Source organism: Talpa europaea, assembly GCF_964194135.1.
Source record: "Talpa europaea genome assembly, chromosome: 7".
Lineage (NCBI taxonomy): Eukaryota > Metazoa > Chordata > Mammalia > Eulipotyphla > Talpidae > Talpa > Talpa europaea.
In genome coordinates, this window is record NC_140074.1 from 98,636,789 (window position 1) to 98,652,765 (window position 15,977).

Sequence of the window (15,977 nt, forward strand, 5' to 3'; positions counted from 1 at the left end):
CTGCGGACAGCTTCATAGGTTGCCTCTTAACCCCATGTGCCACCAGGGAGGCCCTCAGATAACCATTAGAGTGGCTTTTCAGCTAATCCTATAATGTTTCCTGGAAGTCAGTTTTGACTTGTTTTTTAAGCAGCAGTAGTGGTGTGATGGTTGGAAGTTTAGACTCTGAAGCAAGACTACTTAGGCTTGAATTTTAAATCTTAAATTATTTTATAATACATATTTACTAAGGGCTCATATGCAGGTTCCTGGACTCCACATTGTGGGGGCTGTAAAATGGTGTTTTTGGTGGTGGAAGAGAAGTAGCAAGGAGGAAGGAGAAAAAGGAAAGTGTCTACTTATGAATAGGGTCATGAATCCAAAGCCTTTGGACTCTCGTTTTAAAAGAAAAGTGCTCTGCACAGGGGAAAGGCACTCCATGTATGAACAGATTGGGGTTTGGAAAGATGTTACAAGCCAGTGTGATTTCTTGTTTTAATAGGCAGATTTTTCTATCATGGCAAAGTTGACATTATCAAAATATTAATGAAATAGTGGTGTCCATTGTACCACATTGTGAATGTACTGAAATACCACTGAACTGTACCCTTTAAAATGACTCAGTTGGTAAATTTTATGTTCTGTTGTAATTTACCACAGTTTAAAACAGTTGAGACCAATAAATAGTTGGATGTGATAGACATTGGTATGATAATCTGACTTCTCTGAATAACATCATTTAGAAGAGACTGGCATAGGGAAGAGATTGATGTCAGTGACATAATGAGAAAGTCTGCTGAAGTACAGAGCAAGGAAAAATGGTATAAGTATGACTAACAGACAGCAGGAAGTCTGGGTAATGAAGGTAAAGAGAATAAATTAAGATTTGCTACATGTGAGACCCAAAGCATCGAGGATGTTAAAATAAAATAGGAAACAAAATCATTTACAATAGGATTTTAAAATAGGGCCTCCCCGGTGGCGCAGCGGTTGAGTGCTGGGCTGTGAAGCTGCCCTAAAGCCTCTGCAGCATCGGTTTGATCCCTGGCCGCCGGCGAGGGTCCCACATGGCACTCAGAACTCTCCTGCCACCCGCTGCTCCCCTCAGCAGTGTACTTCATCGGTCTGCCTGTTCTGTTCCCTGCTCTGGCTCTGGTGAATCCTCTCACCCTCCCGCACTTCTGACTGTACCCAGTGCTTGTATAAAAAATAAAAAAAAAAATAGAATTTTAAAATATTTAGTGAGGTACATTGGTTTATAACATTATGTAAGTTTGTGCTGTACAGCTTTAAAATTCAACATCTGTATTTACATCATGATCATCACCAATCTGTAAAAATTTGTTGATTCTTCATATTCCTCATATGAATGAAATAAGTATTTGTCTTTCTCCATTTGACTTATTTTACTTAGAAAAATCCTTGTACATTGTTGGTGGGCTTGTGGACTGTTACAACCCCAATGGAAAACATTATAGAGGGCCTCTCTGGTAGTGCAGGGGTTAAAGCCTTAGCTATCACCAGTGTGTCAAACTATCACCAGCCACTATGGCATGAGTTCAATCCCTGGCCAGGGAGCTAACCCACATATGGTGCAGCAGACCTCTCCTGTCTTGCCCGCTGCTCCCCTCAGCAGTATATTTCAGTAGATCTGCCTGTTCTGCTCCCCACTCTGTCTCTGTGAATCCTCTCACTCCCCCACGTCCACACCTCTGACCTAGACCCCAGTTCTTTTATGCATAAATAAATAAAAAAAATCTTTAAAAAGAAAACATTATGGAGATTTCTCAAAATATTAAAAATAGATCTGCCATATAATCCAACAGTTCCACTCCTCGGTGTCCATCTGAAGAATATAAAACACTAATTTGAAGGGATATATACACTCCCATGTTTGTTGCAGCACTATTTACAATAGCCAAGTTATAGAAACAACCTTTGTGCTTAATAATAGATGAGTGGATTATGAAGATTTGGTGTATATACGCAAGGGAATTTTACTGAGCTATAAAAGAAGATGAAAGCTTATCATTTGTGACAACATGAATGGAGCTGGTAGGGATTATGCTAAATAAAATAAATCAGGAGAAAGACAAATACCAAATGGTTTTAACTCATGGAATATAAAGAAACAAAACAAAGACACAGACTAAACTAAAGTAAAATCTAGAAATCTAACTGTAGAATTGAAGCTACTAGAGGGGTATAGTGGGGGAGGGGCTCAGTGGACTATGGTGGAGGATTTATGGGTACTTTGGTGGCAAGCATGGGGTGATAACAAACATCTGGAGAGTTGTAAACCTATACCTTAAATCATACAGTGTTGTAAACCATTGTTACAATTAAAAAAAGATATATTTTTAAAAATAATAAAAAATAAAATCTTAAAAATTAAGAATATCATAAGATCCAGCTACTTCTTGCTATTTATCAAAAATATATGAAAATAATAATTTGTAAAGATTTGTGCACCCTTATGTTCACTGCAGCATTATTACAGTAGCCAAGATACAGAAACAACTTAAGTGTCCATTGATGAATGAATGAAGATAAGGCATGCAATGGAATACTATTGAACTACAAAAAAAGATGAAACTTTGCCATTTTTGACAACATTGGGGGGAATTATACTAGGGTTTAAGGAGGAGTTTTGAACTTTATTTTTAATTTTAACATTGGGTGGTAAATTCTGTGTTCTACAATCCATAGGTGGTAATCGCCAAATCTCAAAAATTTCCTGCTAATTTTTCAGACTTGCGTATCTTGTAAGCTTGAATGTTAAATGTTTAGTGGAAAGAGAAGATCAAAATGTGTGAATAGCCTATATTTGAATATTTGAGATAAGTATATTATCATTCTTAGCAAATTTTCTTAAGAATTTGTGGTGTTGGCTCTTTTTTTCCAGTTACCATTTCCTCTAGCAAGTCCACCAATCATGAAAGAAAATCAACACTAACCCCTACCCAAAGGGAGAGTATACCAGCGAAGTCTCCAGTACCTGGGGTGGACCCTGTAGTAAGCCATAGCCCTTTTGATCCCCATCACAGGGGAAGCACTGCAGGAGAGGTTTATCGGAGCCATCTTCCCACACATTTGGACCCAGCCATGCCGTTTCACAGGGCTCTGGATCCTGGTAAGAAGAGTGATTAATTAGGCAAAGAATAATATACCTGTGTAACTTTTAAAAACTTATTATATTTCTATTTTCTATTCATTAAAATACAATATGTAGACAATTGCACATATCATTAGCATACAGTACAGTGATTTTTCACAAACTGCACACGCCTATGTTACCAACTTAAATCAAGAAACAAATTACTTACCAACTGAAAATAATAGATGAAAAGCCCTCTAATCTGATAGCATTTAATTAAAGTAATTGAAAAAGTGGGTTGATGTGAAGAATTTTTCAATGAAACAGACATACCTTAAATATTTCAATTTACAACAATGACATTCATTTACTGGTATTCTGACCTAAGACCAAGATCCACAAATTAAAGCTCACCATGTCCTTTTTTATTTAAATAATACATTTTTAGGTTTGGGTATTTAAGTGAAGCTAGAATTTGAAGATACCTTGAAGCAATTTAATCTAAAATCCTTTTAGATTTTTTCCTACTCTTAAAATTGTATAGTCCAGCCTGATACAACAACTTTCTTCCGAAGCAGTTACCTTAGTTTTCAAAGAAACCACTCTTCATTCTTCTTTTATTGATTTATAGACTATTTCATTAGTAACTATTACAGAGTTACTTCTGGAAGAAACTTTTGAAACAACTACCGATTCTGGGTAAATAGAGCCTGATGTTGCAGAAGTACATGGGTTTACCAGAGAGCAGCTTGTACTGGGTGCATGGCAGCACGCCTGCAGGGCCGCAGGGCAGTGTGCTCTGGAAAGGGAGAGAGCAGAGCTGTCAGCAGATTGGTGGGGTCTCTGCTGGGCTCTTGTGACCACCTGCTGTGCTGGCTCTGCCTGTCCTTCCACATCCTAGTCCCTACTTCTCTTGCACATTAAACCCACTCAAATGTCATGTTTTCTTTCCATACCTCTTCTCCATCCTGATCTGCTGGCTTATTACATCCTTCAAGCTAAAGTTGGGATACAGAACACTTGTATTCACCATGGTCCTGAGGGAAACATTTCATTATAAGCATGCCAAATTAGAAAGCTGTTTTCTAAGGGTTATTTACATTTCATATTAGCAAGGTGCTTATAGAAAACATTTTATCTAAAAACTATGTTAGTGCCTTCAAATTATTTGTCACTTAAGAATATTAAGTTTTAGTACGTCCCTGGTGGCCTAAGGGGTTAAGATTCAGCGCTATCACCACTACAGCCTGAGTTTGATACCCGGCCAGAGACCTAACCCACATATGGTGCAGCAGACCTCTCCTGTATAGCCTGCTGCTCTCCTTAGCAGTGTATTTCAGTAATTCTGCCTGCTCCCCACTCTCTCTGGTGAATTCCTTCACCCTCTGCACCTCTGGCCTACACCCCAGTTCTTCTACAAGATAAATATTTTTTAAAAATTAAAAAATAAAAAGAATAAGTTTTAGAGGTGCCTAGTTCATCAGACTGTCTCTCAGAACTAGAAGTACCCAGAGGTACTCAGAGTTGGCTCTCAGACTCACTTGGCTGGGAGTTCTAGATGGAGAAGAAAACATTCCAGGAAACTTGTCAATTTGTTTTTCTAGGGAGAATATGTAATAAATATCTTAGTTCACTCAGATCAAATTATACTTCAGTGTTTACCATCATTCTTTCTTAATTTATAGAAGTTTCATTTGCTTGTCATTTTTGAGCCTCAGCTGGATTATACATGTTTTGAGGCTAAAAACTTTATTTCCTATTTTTGACCATATCTCCCTTTTCCCAGCATCTTGTATTATGAGCTTTTTGCAGTGGCCAACTTTTGACTTGGGAGTGAAATTCTGCTGCTGCCTGTTTCTGTAAAGTTTCATTACATCTAGGCCACACCGATTTGTTGAGGGTCTATCTGTGCCTGCCTTCACCCTACCATGACAGACTTGGAATTGCTGTATGATCCGCAAAGCCTAACATATCTACCATCTGGCTCTTATACAAAAAGTTTGCTCATCTCCTTTCCCTTTATAGAGCATTCATCAAATGCTTATATACTAATCATTTTTACCACCAGGAAAGTAAAGGCACTATTTGTCACAATATGTATTCACATGTTTTCCATTTGGATGTGTTGAATGATCATTACTACAAAAATGATTTTATTTTCAAACACAGTGTTTGGAGATTTCAGGTGAATATATAATAGTTACATGGCAAAGACAGAAAGTGAAACTATTGGCAATTTTAAAGCTGCTGTTCTATTGTTAGAAATGTTAATAACCATTTTGTCTAGTTTCTTTTCCCCCTTTCTATTACGTCTGACATTAGAATGTTTATAATCACATTGCTGATATATCAAGGTCTGTGATGAATCCACCCTAATCTCTGTAGCACCCCTCCCCACACTAAATAAAAGTTGCATGTGTACATTAGTTTAGCAGATGGTGTTTTCCCTTACTCTTTATATCAGTGATATTTAGCAAGTGAATTTTACTCAGACTAAATGCCTTTCTTTCATTCTCTCAATTAGCAGCTGCTGCTTACCTGTTTCAGAGACAGCTTTCACCAACTCCAGGTTACCCAAGTCAGTATCAGCTTTATGCAATGGAGAACACAAGGCAGACAATCCTAAATGATTACATTACCTCTCAGCAAATGCAGGTGAACTTGCGCCCAGATGTGGCCAGAGGGCTCTCTCCACGGGAGCAGCAGCTGGGCCTCCCATATCCAGCAACAAGAGGTATGTATCTTTGTAGTTCAGATTTCATAGATTTATTATGTATATCCAAAATTTCTTAGGTACTAAATAAATATTTGTTGAATAAATGGTAGAAAGAAAGAGAAGGCTGCCATAGCCTTGTCTATATAGCCTTTATCCCTTGAGGGCAAGCATTGTAATGTATTGAGACAAGGGTGTCTTGGTAAATACTATAATACTACACCAAATCAGTGTGTCAGATATTTATAATCAGTGTTTTATCAAATTGCTGTCTCTCTTTAATCTGTCCATAATTTAGGTTGCTAGTATGAGCTTTAGTATTTCCTATCCTTCCCTAGAAGGATTTAGAGAAAGATTTACAAAGTAATGATTATCTTTTTTTATTTATACTCTACACAAGTTATCATTAGGTTATAGAGATTAAAAAGCCATTTGTAGTCGTGTATTTATAATAGTGCTTAAATTTAACTTTATTTTATTGCATTTGTTTTTTTGAGCAGGAATCATTGATCTGACCAATATGCCTCCAGCAATTTTAGTGCCTCATCCAGGGGGAACAAGTACTCCTCCCATGGACAGAATCACTTATATTCCTGGTACACAGATTGCTTTCCCTCCCAGGCCATACAACTCTGCTTCTATGTCTCCAGGTAAGAGTCTGCAGTCATACATCTCTCTGATATGAACAGTGTGCTCCAGTGTTAATAGCATAACCATTGATACAGGCAGTCTTTTCTATTTGGTATGCTGTTCTTTATTTAACAGTAATAATTCCTATATGCCATCTGTCACTAGATCCTGCCTAAAAGCTTGTTTTATGCTCCACTTGTCATATAACACTCTTAATGAAAAAACTTCCTACATCTGAAATTTGGAGCATTTTCATCTTTAAGTTGCAGATACATATTTGTCTTTTACAGGACATTCAACACACCTGGCAGCAGCTGCCAGTGCTGAAAGAGAACGTGAAAGGGAGCGGGAGCGGGAACGGGAACGGGAGAAGGAGCGGGAGAGGGAGCGGGAACGCATTGCTGCAGCATCCTCAGACCTCTACCTTCGGCCAGGTGAGTGCCATGGCTTTATTCATTTTTTATTTTTTTGTTTAAAGATTTATTTATTTATACAAGAACTGGGGTACAGTCAGAGGTGCCGGAGGGTGAGAGGATTCACCAGAAACAGAGCGGGGAGCAGAACAGGCAGATTGACTGAAATACACTGCTGAGGGGAGCAGTAGGCAAGACAGGAGAGGTCTGCCACGCCAGATGGATATCTCCCTGGCCGGCTGGGAATCAAACCCACGCTGCAGAGGCTGTGGACAGCTTCACAGCGCTGCGCTCAACCTGCTGCGCCACTGAGGAGGCCCGTTATTCATTTTTTAGATGTATCTTGGTAATCTAGTATGATGGAACACTGTGCTTCATATTTAGGGTATGCCACCATGATTTTATAAGAATTATAAGACAAAAATTAATTACATGCCATAAGTGAAATACAGGTAAAAAATACTATAGAAACCAGTCTTAAGTAGTAACATGGTTTCCATGGTGAAGTTAGTGTTTTGATTTGGCTACTGTGGTTGGCTGCAGTTGGGCCTAAATATGCTTAATGCAGAAATCATTAAAACTGAAAGAAGCCCAAGCAGAAGTTCACTGATATGAAGACTCATGTTATTGCACCAGAGAAATGGAAAATACATTTGGAAGTTTGTGTGGCATTTTGAATTACAAGTAAAGTGTTGCCTTTTAGTTTAGGAGGCAGATAACATGATCAGAGGGGCATCTGTACCAGGGAGCATGAGGTAGGTTGGTACCCTGACAGCGGGCAGGGTCGGTAGCAGGATAGTAAGACCATGTCACTATTTCCTGTGCATGCCAGTGACAACCTGAGATATGTTGACACTGGAATGGCAGAAAGGTCCTGCTTGAAAGAGTATTGTTAAGGTAAAATCAAAAGGACTTAACTATAACTAGATGTGGGGAATGGAGAAGAAATGGAAACAAAATTGGTCATCATCTGAGATAGAGCAGGGATAGTAAGGACAAAGAGATGATTTTTATTTGGATATGCTTAATTTGATATGTCTTTGAAACATCTGTCCTCATCCCTGGTATACTTGTTTTTTTATATTGTTTTCATCAATGATTCAAACCATTTACCATGTCCATTTTGTCAGATATATAAATCTTACAGTTAAGAGAAATGGCAGAACTTGAAATGGTGACTTGGGAGACATCTGTATGAGATGAAATTCTGGCTTGAATGAGATTTCCAAGGGGCAAGTGTGTGAAGAGAGTAGATCAATTCTTAGATGTTACAGATGGTGGCAAAAGGAACTAGAGACATGGTCGGAGAGGTAGATGCACAACACAAGGGCACATTGTAAGGAGGTCATCATATTCCTATGTTCATAGGAGATAAACTGAGTATGAGTGATGTACAACTTTGGTGGGAACCAGATTTTAAAAATGATTGTGATCCCACTTATGAACAGCATGTATAATTAAGACAATACCATTTTCCTCCATCGGGCATTCACAAAATTGATTTAATATTCTGTTAGCGTGTTAGCGAATACAGTGTTTCTTCAGTGGCAGTGTAAATCGAGATAGCCTTTTAGGAGATACAGAAATTTAAATAGTTATACTTCTAGGAATATGCACTCTAGAAACAATTCATATAAGCTGATGTATGGTCAAGAGAGAGAAAATTGCTGGAAAGGCTGCCCTAGGTGGTCCTGCTTTGGAGATAAGGGTATGTGATGGAACTGCTAGCTCTTATTAGGGCAAAGAACAACTTAGGAGTGAGGACATAGAACAAGAGGCTGTGGAGAAGAAAATGATTAGAGAGGGAATGTGAGAATTTGAGATCATCATAGTAAATTAACTTTGACCAAGTCAAGTTCAAGTTGTGACTTTGTTATAGAAGAAAGAAGATTAAGTGACCAAAAACATCTCAAATATTGAAGAAGTATAGTTAATGAAACTAAGCTTTTGTGGAAGACAGTGGGAATGCCTTCATCTCAAAAGAGTGTGCTGAGAAAAACAGCTATGGAGTGCAGTAAAGGAATGGAGCTGGAACAACTGATGGAATGAAACAACTTTGAATCTTAGCATTGCCATAGCATATATTTTTTTAAATATTTATTTATTTATTTATGCAAGCACTGGGTACAGTCAGAAGCGCGGGAGGGTGAGAGAATTCACCAGAGCCAGAGCGGGGAGCAGAACAGGCAGAAGGACCAAAGTACACTGCTGAGGGGAGCAGCAGGTGGCAGGAGAGGTCTGCGCCCCATGTGGGACCCTCGCCAGCAGCCGGGGATCGAACCGGCGCTGCAGAGGCTAGTGGGCAGCTTCGCCCAGCTCAACTGCTGCGCCACCGGGGAGGCCCTGCCATAGCATATTATTTTCATTATTATACCAAGTTTGATTTGGAAATGATAAGCACACCAGAATTTGAGGAAAAAATCTGAGATGAAATTTCTGACTTATATTAGTACTTCATTATTGGTGTTACTTTTGTTTCTAGAATCATGGCACAAACAATGGAAATGACAGTAATAGCTAATGTTTTTGTTTTAAATTATCAGAGTGGTTTTATTGCATTTTTATAAAACTTTTTTAGAACATATTACTAAATGGCCACAAAGTGGGATGTCAAGTTGCTGATCTCATTTTCCTATTTAGGATTATTGGGAAATTAATCCCTAAATGTTGCTGTCTTTAGCTCCTTTTTTTCCTTGGCCCTTGCAGGCTCAGAACAACCCGGCAGACCTGGCAGTCATGGTTATGTTCGCTCCCCATCCCCTTCAGTAAGAGCTCAGGAGACCATATTGCAGCAAAGACCCAGTGTTTTCCAGGGAACCAATGGAACCAGTGTAATCACCCCTTTGGATCCAAGTGCTCAGCTACGTATCATGTAAGTGTCTTATATACATTTTGTCTAAAAAAAAAAAAAAAAAAAGCCAGTCTCCTGTATACAGTTTTAAATTCATGACTGTAATAGTCTAGTAATGATTTTATACCTGCTCAACTTTTTTTGGTTTTGTTTTTTTGCAGTTTGTCCTTTTCATCTCCCCACCACTCCTTACCCCATCCCAATAAAGAACCCCCCCTTCACAGAGTTATGATTTGGTTTTATTTACAGGCCGTTGCCTGCTGGGGGCCCTTCAATAAGTCAAGGCCTGCCAGCCTCCCGTTACAACACTGCTGCGGATGCCCTGGCTGCTCTTGTGGATGCTGCAGCTTCTGCCCCCCAGATGGATGTTTCCAAAACAAAAGAGAGTAAGCATGAAGCTGCCAGGTTAGAAGAAAATTTGAGAAGCAGGTCAGCAGCAGTTAGTGAACAACAGCAGCTAGAGCAGAAAACCATGGAGGTGGACAAGAGATCTGTTCAGTGTCTGTACACTTCTTCAGCCTTTCCAAGTGGCAAGCCCCAGCCTCATTCTTCAGTAGTTTATTCTGAGGCTGGGAAAGATAAAGGGCCTCCTCCAAAATCCAGATATGAGGAAGAGCTAAGGACCCGAGGGAAGACTACCATTACAGCAGCTAACTTCATAGACGTGATCATCACCCGGCAAATTGCCTCGGACAAGGATGCAAGGGAACGTGGCTCTCAAAGTTCAGACTCTTCTAGTAGCTGTATGTATCTCAATCTGAGTTTCGCAATGTGATATCCAAGTAAAGAATTACTTTATTCTTTAGGTAAAGCAGAACTATATGGTATAAAAAAAATCCTAATCATGATAGTAAATGTTAATAGAAGAGGATTTGTGGGTTAATAGTACAAAAATGTCTCTTCTACTATTTTTATGATTATTGAAATACCAGAGTTTATCAATGTATTTTCCTTGGGAAAACTATGCCCTTGTAGAGTTAAAGTTGGAATGCAGATAGAGGACAAGGCTCATTAACATTTTCAGGCATTTGAAAGGTGACAGAAATATCATCAAGCTCTGTACTACTAAGGCCTGACTTCTCAAAGTGTTTTTTGGAATGTGGTTCAATAACCACCTAAGGTTACCCCCAAACCCCTTATGTCCTTTTTCAAAAATACAGATTTTTAAAAAGTGAGACTGCTATTATTCGTAATTTGTTTTTGCATCACACCTTTCTTATGAATTGGATTTTGATCAAGTCTAGTCAGTCACTGTGACATCCACCCTAAGTCTAGGAATTCACAAATCTATATACAGTATAAATGCCAGAAGTTACTTTAAATTTATTTTTAATTATTGCCTAAATTCTATGTAGTATTCCCAAAGGAACAAATAGGTATTTAAACAAGTATCTACTAATATCTGAAGTAATTTAATCACATGTTGTCACCTCTGTTTTCATTAATAAAATTGAATAATTATAATGAAAAAGTGATTTCTTGTCCAGCCAGCCTGCAACATGCAATTCTTTTTATCCCTGAGCATCCCTTTGCCTAATCATAATTTGTTTCAGTAAAAACCTAACCCATTGGTGAGGGTTTTTGAAGAAAAGGAGGCAGCTTCTGTTGTGTAGTCAGGACTTCCATTTGGCCTGGGATTAGGAAAATCCATGAAATATGTATTATGCACTAGGAAAATTGCTAGCTGAGAAAGATCATATTTATATGAATATGCCTTTGAAGGGAAGTCACCAGCACAGCTGCTGACCCAACCTGTAGCTTAATGAATGCTGTAGCAAAATCCCCTAACCTATAGATAACACTACAGATTGCATCACAAACTTAACTAAAACCTTGCTCCGGGAATTCACTTTCAGAAGATCTCAAAATAGCAAGCCTAGTCTTTTCTGAGTGTTCATGTTTCTGAATGTGGTTCGTTATTTATTACCGGGTAAATTACTTGTGTGAAAAGCCCATTGGATATTGATGGTTATTCAGTGTGGTTTTCACCTTTCCATAGAATTGATTTCAAGAGCATTGTGAACACAAGTTAGTATTAGACTTTCTATTGGTTGTATGTTGAATTTTTTTTTTTTAAAGACTTGTTTTAAGATTTATTTTTATTTATTTATACAAGCACTGGGTACAGTCAGAAGCATGGGAGGGTGAGAGAATTCACCAGAGCCAGAGCGGGTTGCAGAGCAGGCAGAAGGACCGAAGCACACCGCTGAGGGGAGCAGCGGGCGACAGGAGAGGTCTGCGCGCCATGTGGGACCCTCCTCCAGTGGCCGGGGAGCAGCCCGGTGCTGCAGAGGCTGCGGGCAGCTTCGCAACCCAGCGCTCAACCGCTGCGCCACCGGGGAGGCCCTGTATGTTGAATTTAACAGGCAGATTTATGATGTCTGGTATACGAAGTGATGACACAAAAGATGTACCGATGGATAAAAAAGTAGCAAATTAGCATAAGTTGCTTTGAATATAGTGGCTTATTTCAATTTCTGGTTTTAGTTCCCTCCAAAAAGATTATTTCCATCCCAATTATCAGATTTCTGTCCTCCTGAATGTATGAGAATCTAAGTAACTGCTATTTCCATTAACTTGGTGGATGGTAGGGGGGAAAGGCTGTTTAGCTGAGTTCCAGAGGAATGGTTGGTGAAAGAGTTCAGTCCCACCTTCTATACTTGTGTCCAGGATCTATCAGTTGATCACACTTTCTAATCTAGGCGGTGTTATATACTCTGTGGACCACTGACAGTTTTCTCAGATTCTTTGGTGCAGCCTGTAAATGCAAAGGGCATTGTAAAGCCAGAAGGTTCCTGAGCAGGTGGTTACATCTGCCTCTTCCCCATTCTCAGTGCCAAGGCCAGCATAGGATTGGCAAAAGCTGCCTGCACCTCTACTGCTAGAAACTATTTCCTTGTGCAACCTTCTTTTCTGCCAATAGAGTGAATTTGCTTCCCTTGCCCATTTCTTCCTATTTCTGTTTATTTTCACAATGTAGCATGATGCTAAAATATAATTTCATTTTTGTCAGCAATACTTGTTATTTGAGAAAGTATTAATGTTGCTTAATGTACATACAGATTTAAAATCATCATGGTAGCAAAGCATCTCTATAGCCTCAAAGTTTTTCTTAAAGCTGACTCCAGAATTGATATTTTTTGAAATAATGAATTGTTGAGATTTACTCTCTTATTTGCTTAAATTTCTTCTAATGAAGGCTTTCCTGGTGATTTTCTTTTCCAGCTCCTAGGAGAATGTCACAAAGCTGTTCTCTATTCTGTCTTATCAAAAGGTCATAGAGCCCCCAAATTTCAGAAAACTATATCCTATTGTGATTAGGAACACAGATGAAGTGCCTGTGGGCCTTTTGCTATCAGTCCAATTGAATTTATTTTTATTTACCCGGGGTACCATTGAATATTTCTGAGACTAAAAAATGAAACTATGCAAATAGGTTTGAAGATCTTAGCCTTTTGAAATTTTTCATGGGATTAATTTTAAAATAAAACTCTTTTCTTTTCTTAAAGTATCTTCTCACCGGTATGAAACAACTGGTGATGCAATTGAGGTGATAAGCCCTGCTAGTTCACCTGCACCACCACCTCAGGAAAAACTACAGGCCTATCAACCAGAAGTTAAAGCAAATCCAGCAGAAAGTACGTCATTTTAGCCACCAGTTTGCATGTTTTTGTAATGGCATTTATCATGTTTTCAGTTCTCTGTCCTGACTGTATTAAATAATTAACTTGTTTTGTTAGTTTTGTTTTAGAACAACCCTATGATTCTGATTTAGAAACATGTACAATTGCACTAATGAAAAACTACTTCTAAGCTATTATTGATTACTCTTATTTATAATGATACAAAAAGTAGTTGATATAAATTATATTGCCACCTTAAACATTATATTTTATTCTATATTAGCACTTTGATTTTTATCAGTGAATAAATATCTTCAGAATTAAGATAGATGAATCCTGTATTTAGGGATATTTAACATTCCTTTTGTGTGTTCTCCTAGATTACATTTAATCTTTAATAAGTGAAAGTTGGGGACATCTCTGGAAAGAGACATTTATTTATCTGTCTTCTCTCAGATGATGCCACCAGACAGTACGAAGGACCATTGCATCACTATCGACCACAGCAGGAATCGCCATCTCCACAACAGCAGCTGCCTCCATCATCCCAGGCAGAGGGGGTGGGGCAAGTGCCCAGAACACATCGACTCATCACACTTGCTGATCACATCTGTGTAAGTTTTTCTTTATTCTTAGTTTTTTCTTTTTTTAATGATGCAGAAAGCACACTTCATAGAATCACAATAAAGACATCTAGATTTTTTTCATGCTTCATTTTTGCAAGTACTCAGTGGATTTAACCACTTATTTTTCTCATTCACAGCAAATTATCACACAAGATTTTGCTAGAAATCAAGTATCCTCACAGCCTCCCCAGCAGCCTCCCACTTCTACATTCCAGAATTCACCATCTGCTTTGGTGTCTACACCTGTGAGGAATAAAACATCAAATCGTTATAGCCCAGAATCTCAGTCACAAACTGTCCACCATCAAAGACCAGGTTCAAGAGTCTCTCCAGAAAATCTTGTCGACAAATCTAGGGGAAGGTATGGTCTTTCTCTCAAACCATATGTAGATTTCCCAATAGTAAAACAATTTGAATTTATAAGATAGGATATTCAATTTTCATACCTTGAGTTTATTTGCCATTTCTCTGCATACTATTTTTCTGTATATTATTCTTGGAAAGTTCTTACTCTGAGCATTCATTAATGTGTACTCAAAAGTTGATTGCTACATCCTGTTTGTGGGTTTTCATAGACAGAAAAAAATGTATAATTTGGTATAAATACAATTTTGAGTGGTTATTCAGAATCATAAAAATGTTTTTTCCCTCTCATTGATTTCTATTGAACCACCAGCACTAGCTGTTTAGGAAAGTGATGTTAAATAGTAAAGTGAGACTAATAGAGGCAGCACAAGAAGAAACCCCTTCTATGTGGCAGGGCATGTGGTAAAGACTGTATTCTTATCTGATGTTCTGTATGTGGATTTTAAAAAATAGAGGCAGGGTTTTTGGTTCAAGGTGGGAGACTAATCATTAGCACATATTAAATTATATAGAAAAGCAGCACAAACATTCATAAAATTTATTAAAATGCTTAGAGCAAGACTAGGATACTGGCTGGTCAAAGATTCTGGCAAACACCTGAAGACACAATGGATGGATGAAGTAGAGTAGGGGAAACCGTAATTGAGGGCATGAAATAGAGAAGCTTATAGTTGAGTTGATTCTCTACCTGCCAACCCCTCAAAGTTTGCAAAGAACTGATGCAAGGTAATAATATAAGAAGCCGTATGTTCTTCATTAAAAAAAAAAAAAAAAAAAAAGACGTGTATTTTTCAGATGTTTACAGGAGTAGAGAGAACAGTATCATATGCCTCTGTGTGTCCAACGCCAGCTTTGGTAATCAACACATAGCCAGTTTTGATTTTTATCCCCATCTGCCCCACTCCCAAACTGGATTATCTGAAGAATATCAGACATAACCAATTCAAGGAGCTAGATGCTCTAAAGAAATAAGATGAAAACATGTTTATTCTCTTTTAACCAAAAAAGAAAAAAGAAAATTCAATTAGAAGTACAAAAGTTGGACAGCAGAGGCATGGCCCATTCCTGATACAAAATACTTTTTAGCAGATTTTGAGTAATTGCTGTCATTTATGAAAAGGAAATGCATTAGTCTTTTTCACTTATACTTTACACATTACTACATCTGTGCATTAATTGAAGAATATTGTATGTCTTTCATTGGATTTAGTTAAATTACCTGGCATGGCATTATAGCTTAAAGTGTTCATGTAATATAGTGATCTCAATCTATGAACAAAACACAGTAGTTATTCTATAATTCTAGAACAGAATGTAAATCACATAAAAATGGTTAACAGATACTGGGAAGGGGGCAAGGAAAAGGGTTTATATGCTCATTTTATTTTATTTTTAATTAAAAGTGAAATATGTAAAGTTAAAATAGACAAACTAAAGATTAATATTAAGTAGGCAACAGCATAGAAAGAGTCATGTTTCTTCATCTGTCATGGAAGGGAGTTGCTAGACTGTTTTAAGTTTAATAAGTCAAGAAATAAAGATTAGAGTTTTAGAGGCAACACCAGAGAACTAAAAGAAAAATGGCCACCTCAGAACTGGATGGTGTTGACTGGGAAAGGAAATATATTAATCACCCTCCCCATATATGTTCATATATAGTAATAGTAATGAAAGCAAAT

The 15,977-nt window shown here is 38.0% G+C and overlaps 1 protein-coding gene across 3 annotated transcripts in view; it reads left to right on the top strand.

The window, feature by feature from the left end:
• NCOR1 (nuclear receptor corepressor 1) overlaps positions 1–15,977 on the top strand; it is a gene marked incomplete at both ends in the record, with an annotated part of 128,770 nt that overhangs the window by 100,230 nt on the left and 12,563 nt on the right. The window contains 9 exons of one of the 3 annotated variants that reach the window (XM_084238642.1): positions 2,885–3,112; positions 5,601–5,810; positions 6,290–6,439; positions 6,710–6,853; positions 9,539–9,704; positions 9,933–10,069; positions 13,193–13,321; positions 13,763–13,920; positions 14,070–14,293. In XM_084238642.1, coding sequence (XP_084094768.1) covers positions 2,885–3,112; positions 5,601–5,810; positions 6,290–6,439; positions 6,710–6,853; positions 9,539–9,704; positions 9,933–10,069; positions 13,193–13,321; positions 13,763–13,920; positions 14,070–14,293 — 1,546 coding nt within the window. Of the gene's footprint in view, positions 1–2,884; positions 3,113–5,600; positions 5,811–6,289; positions 6,440–6,709; positions 6,854–9,538; positions 9,705–9,932; positions 10,427–13,192; positions 13,322–13,762; positions 13,921–14,069; positions 14,294–15,977 lie in introns of all 3 variants that reach the window. The other 2 variants (XM_084238640.1, XM_084238641.1) reach the window with 2 other exon arrangements.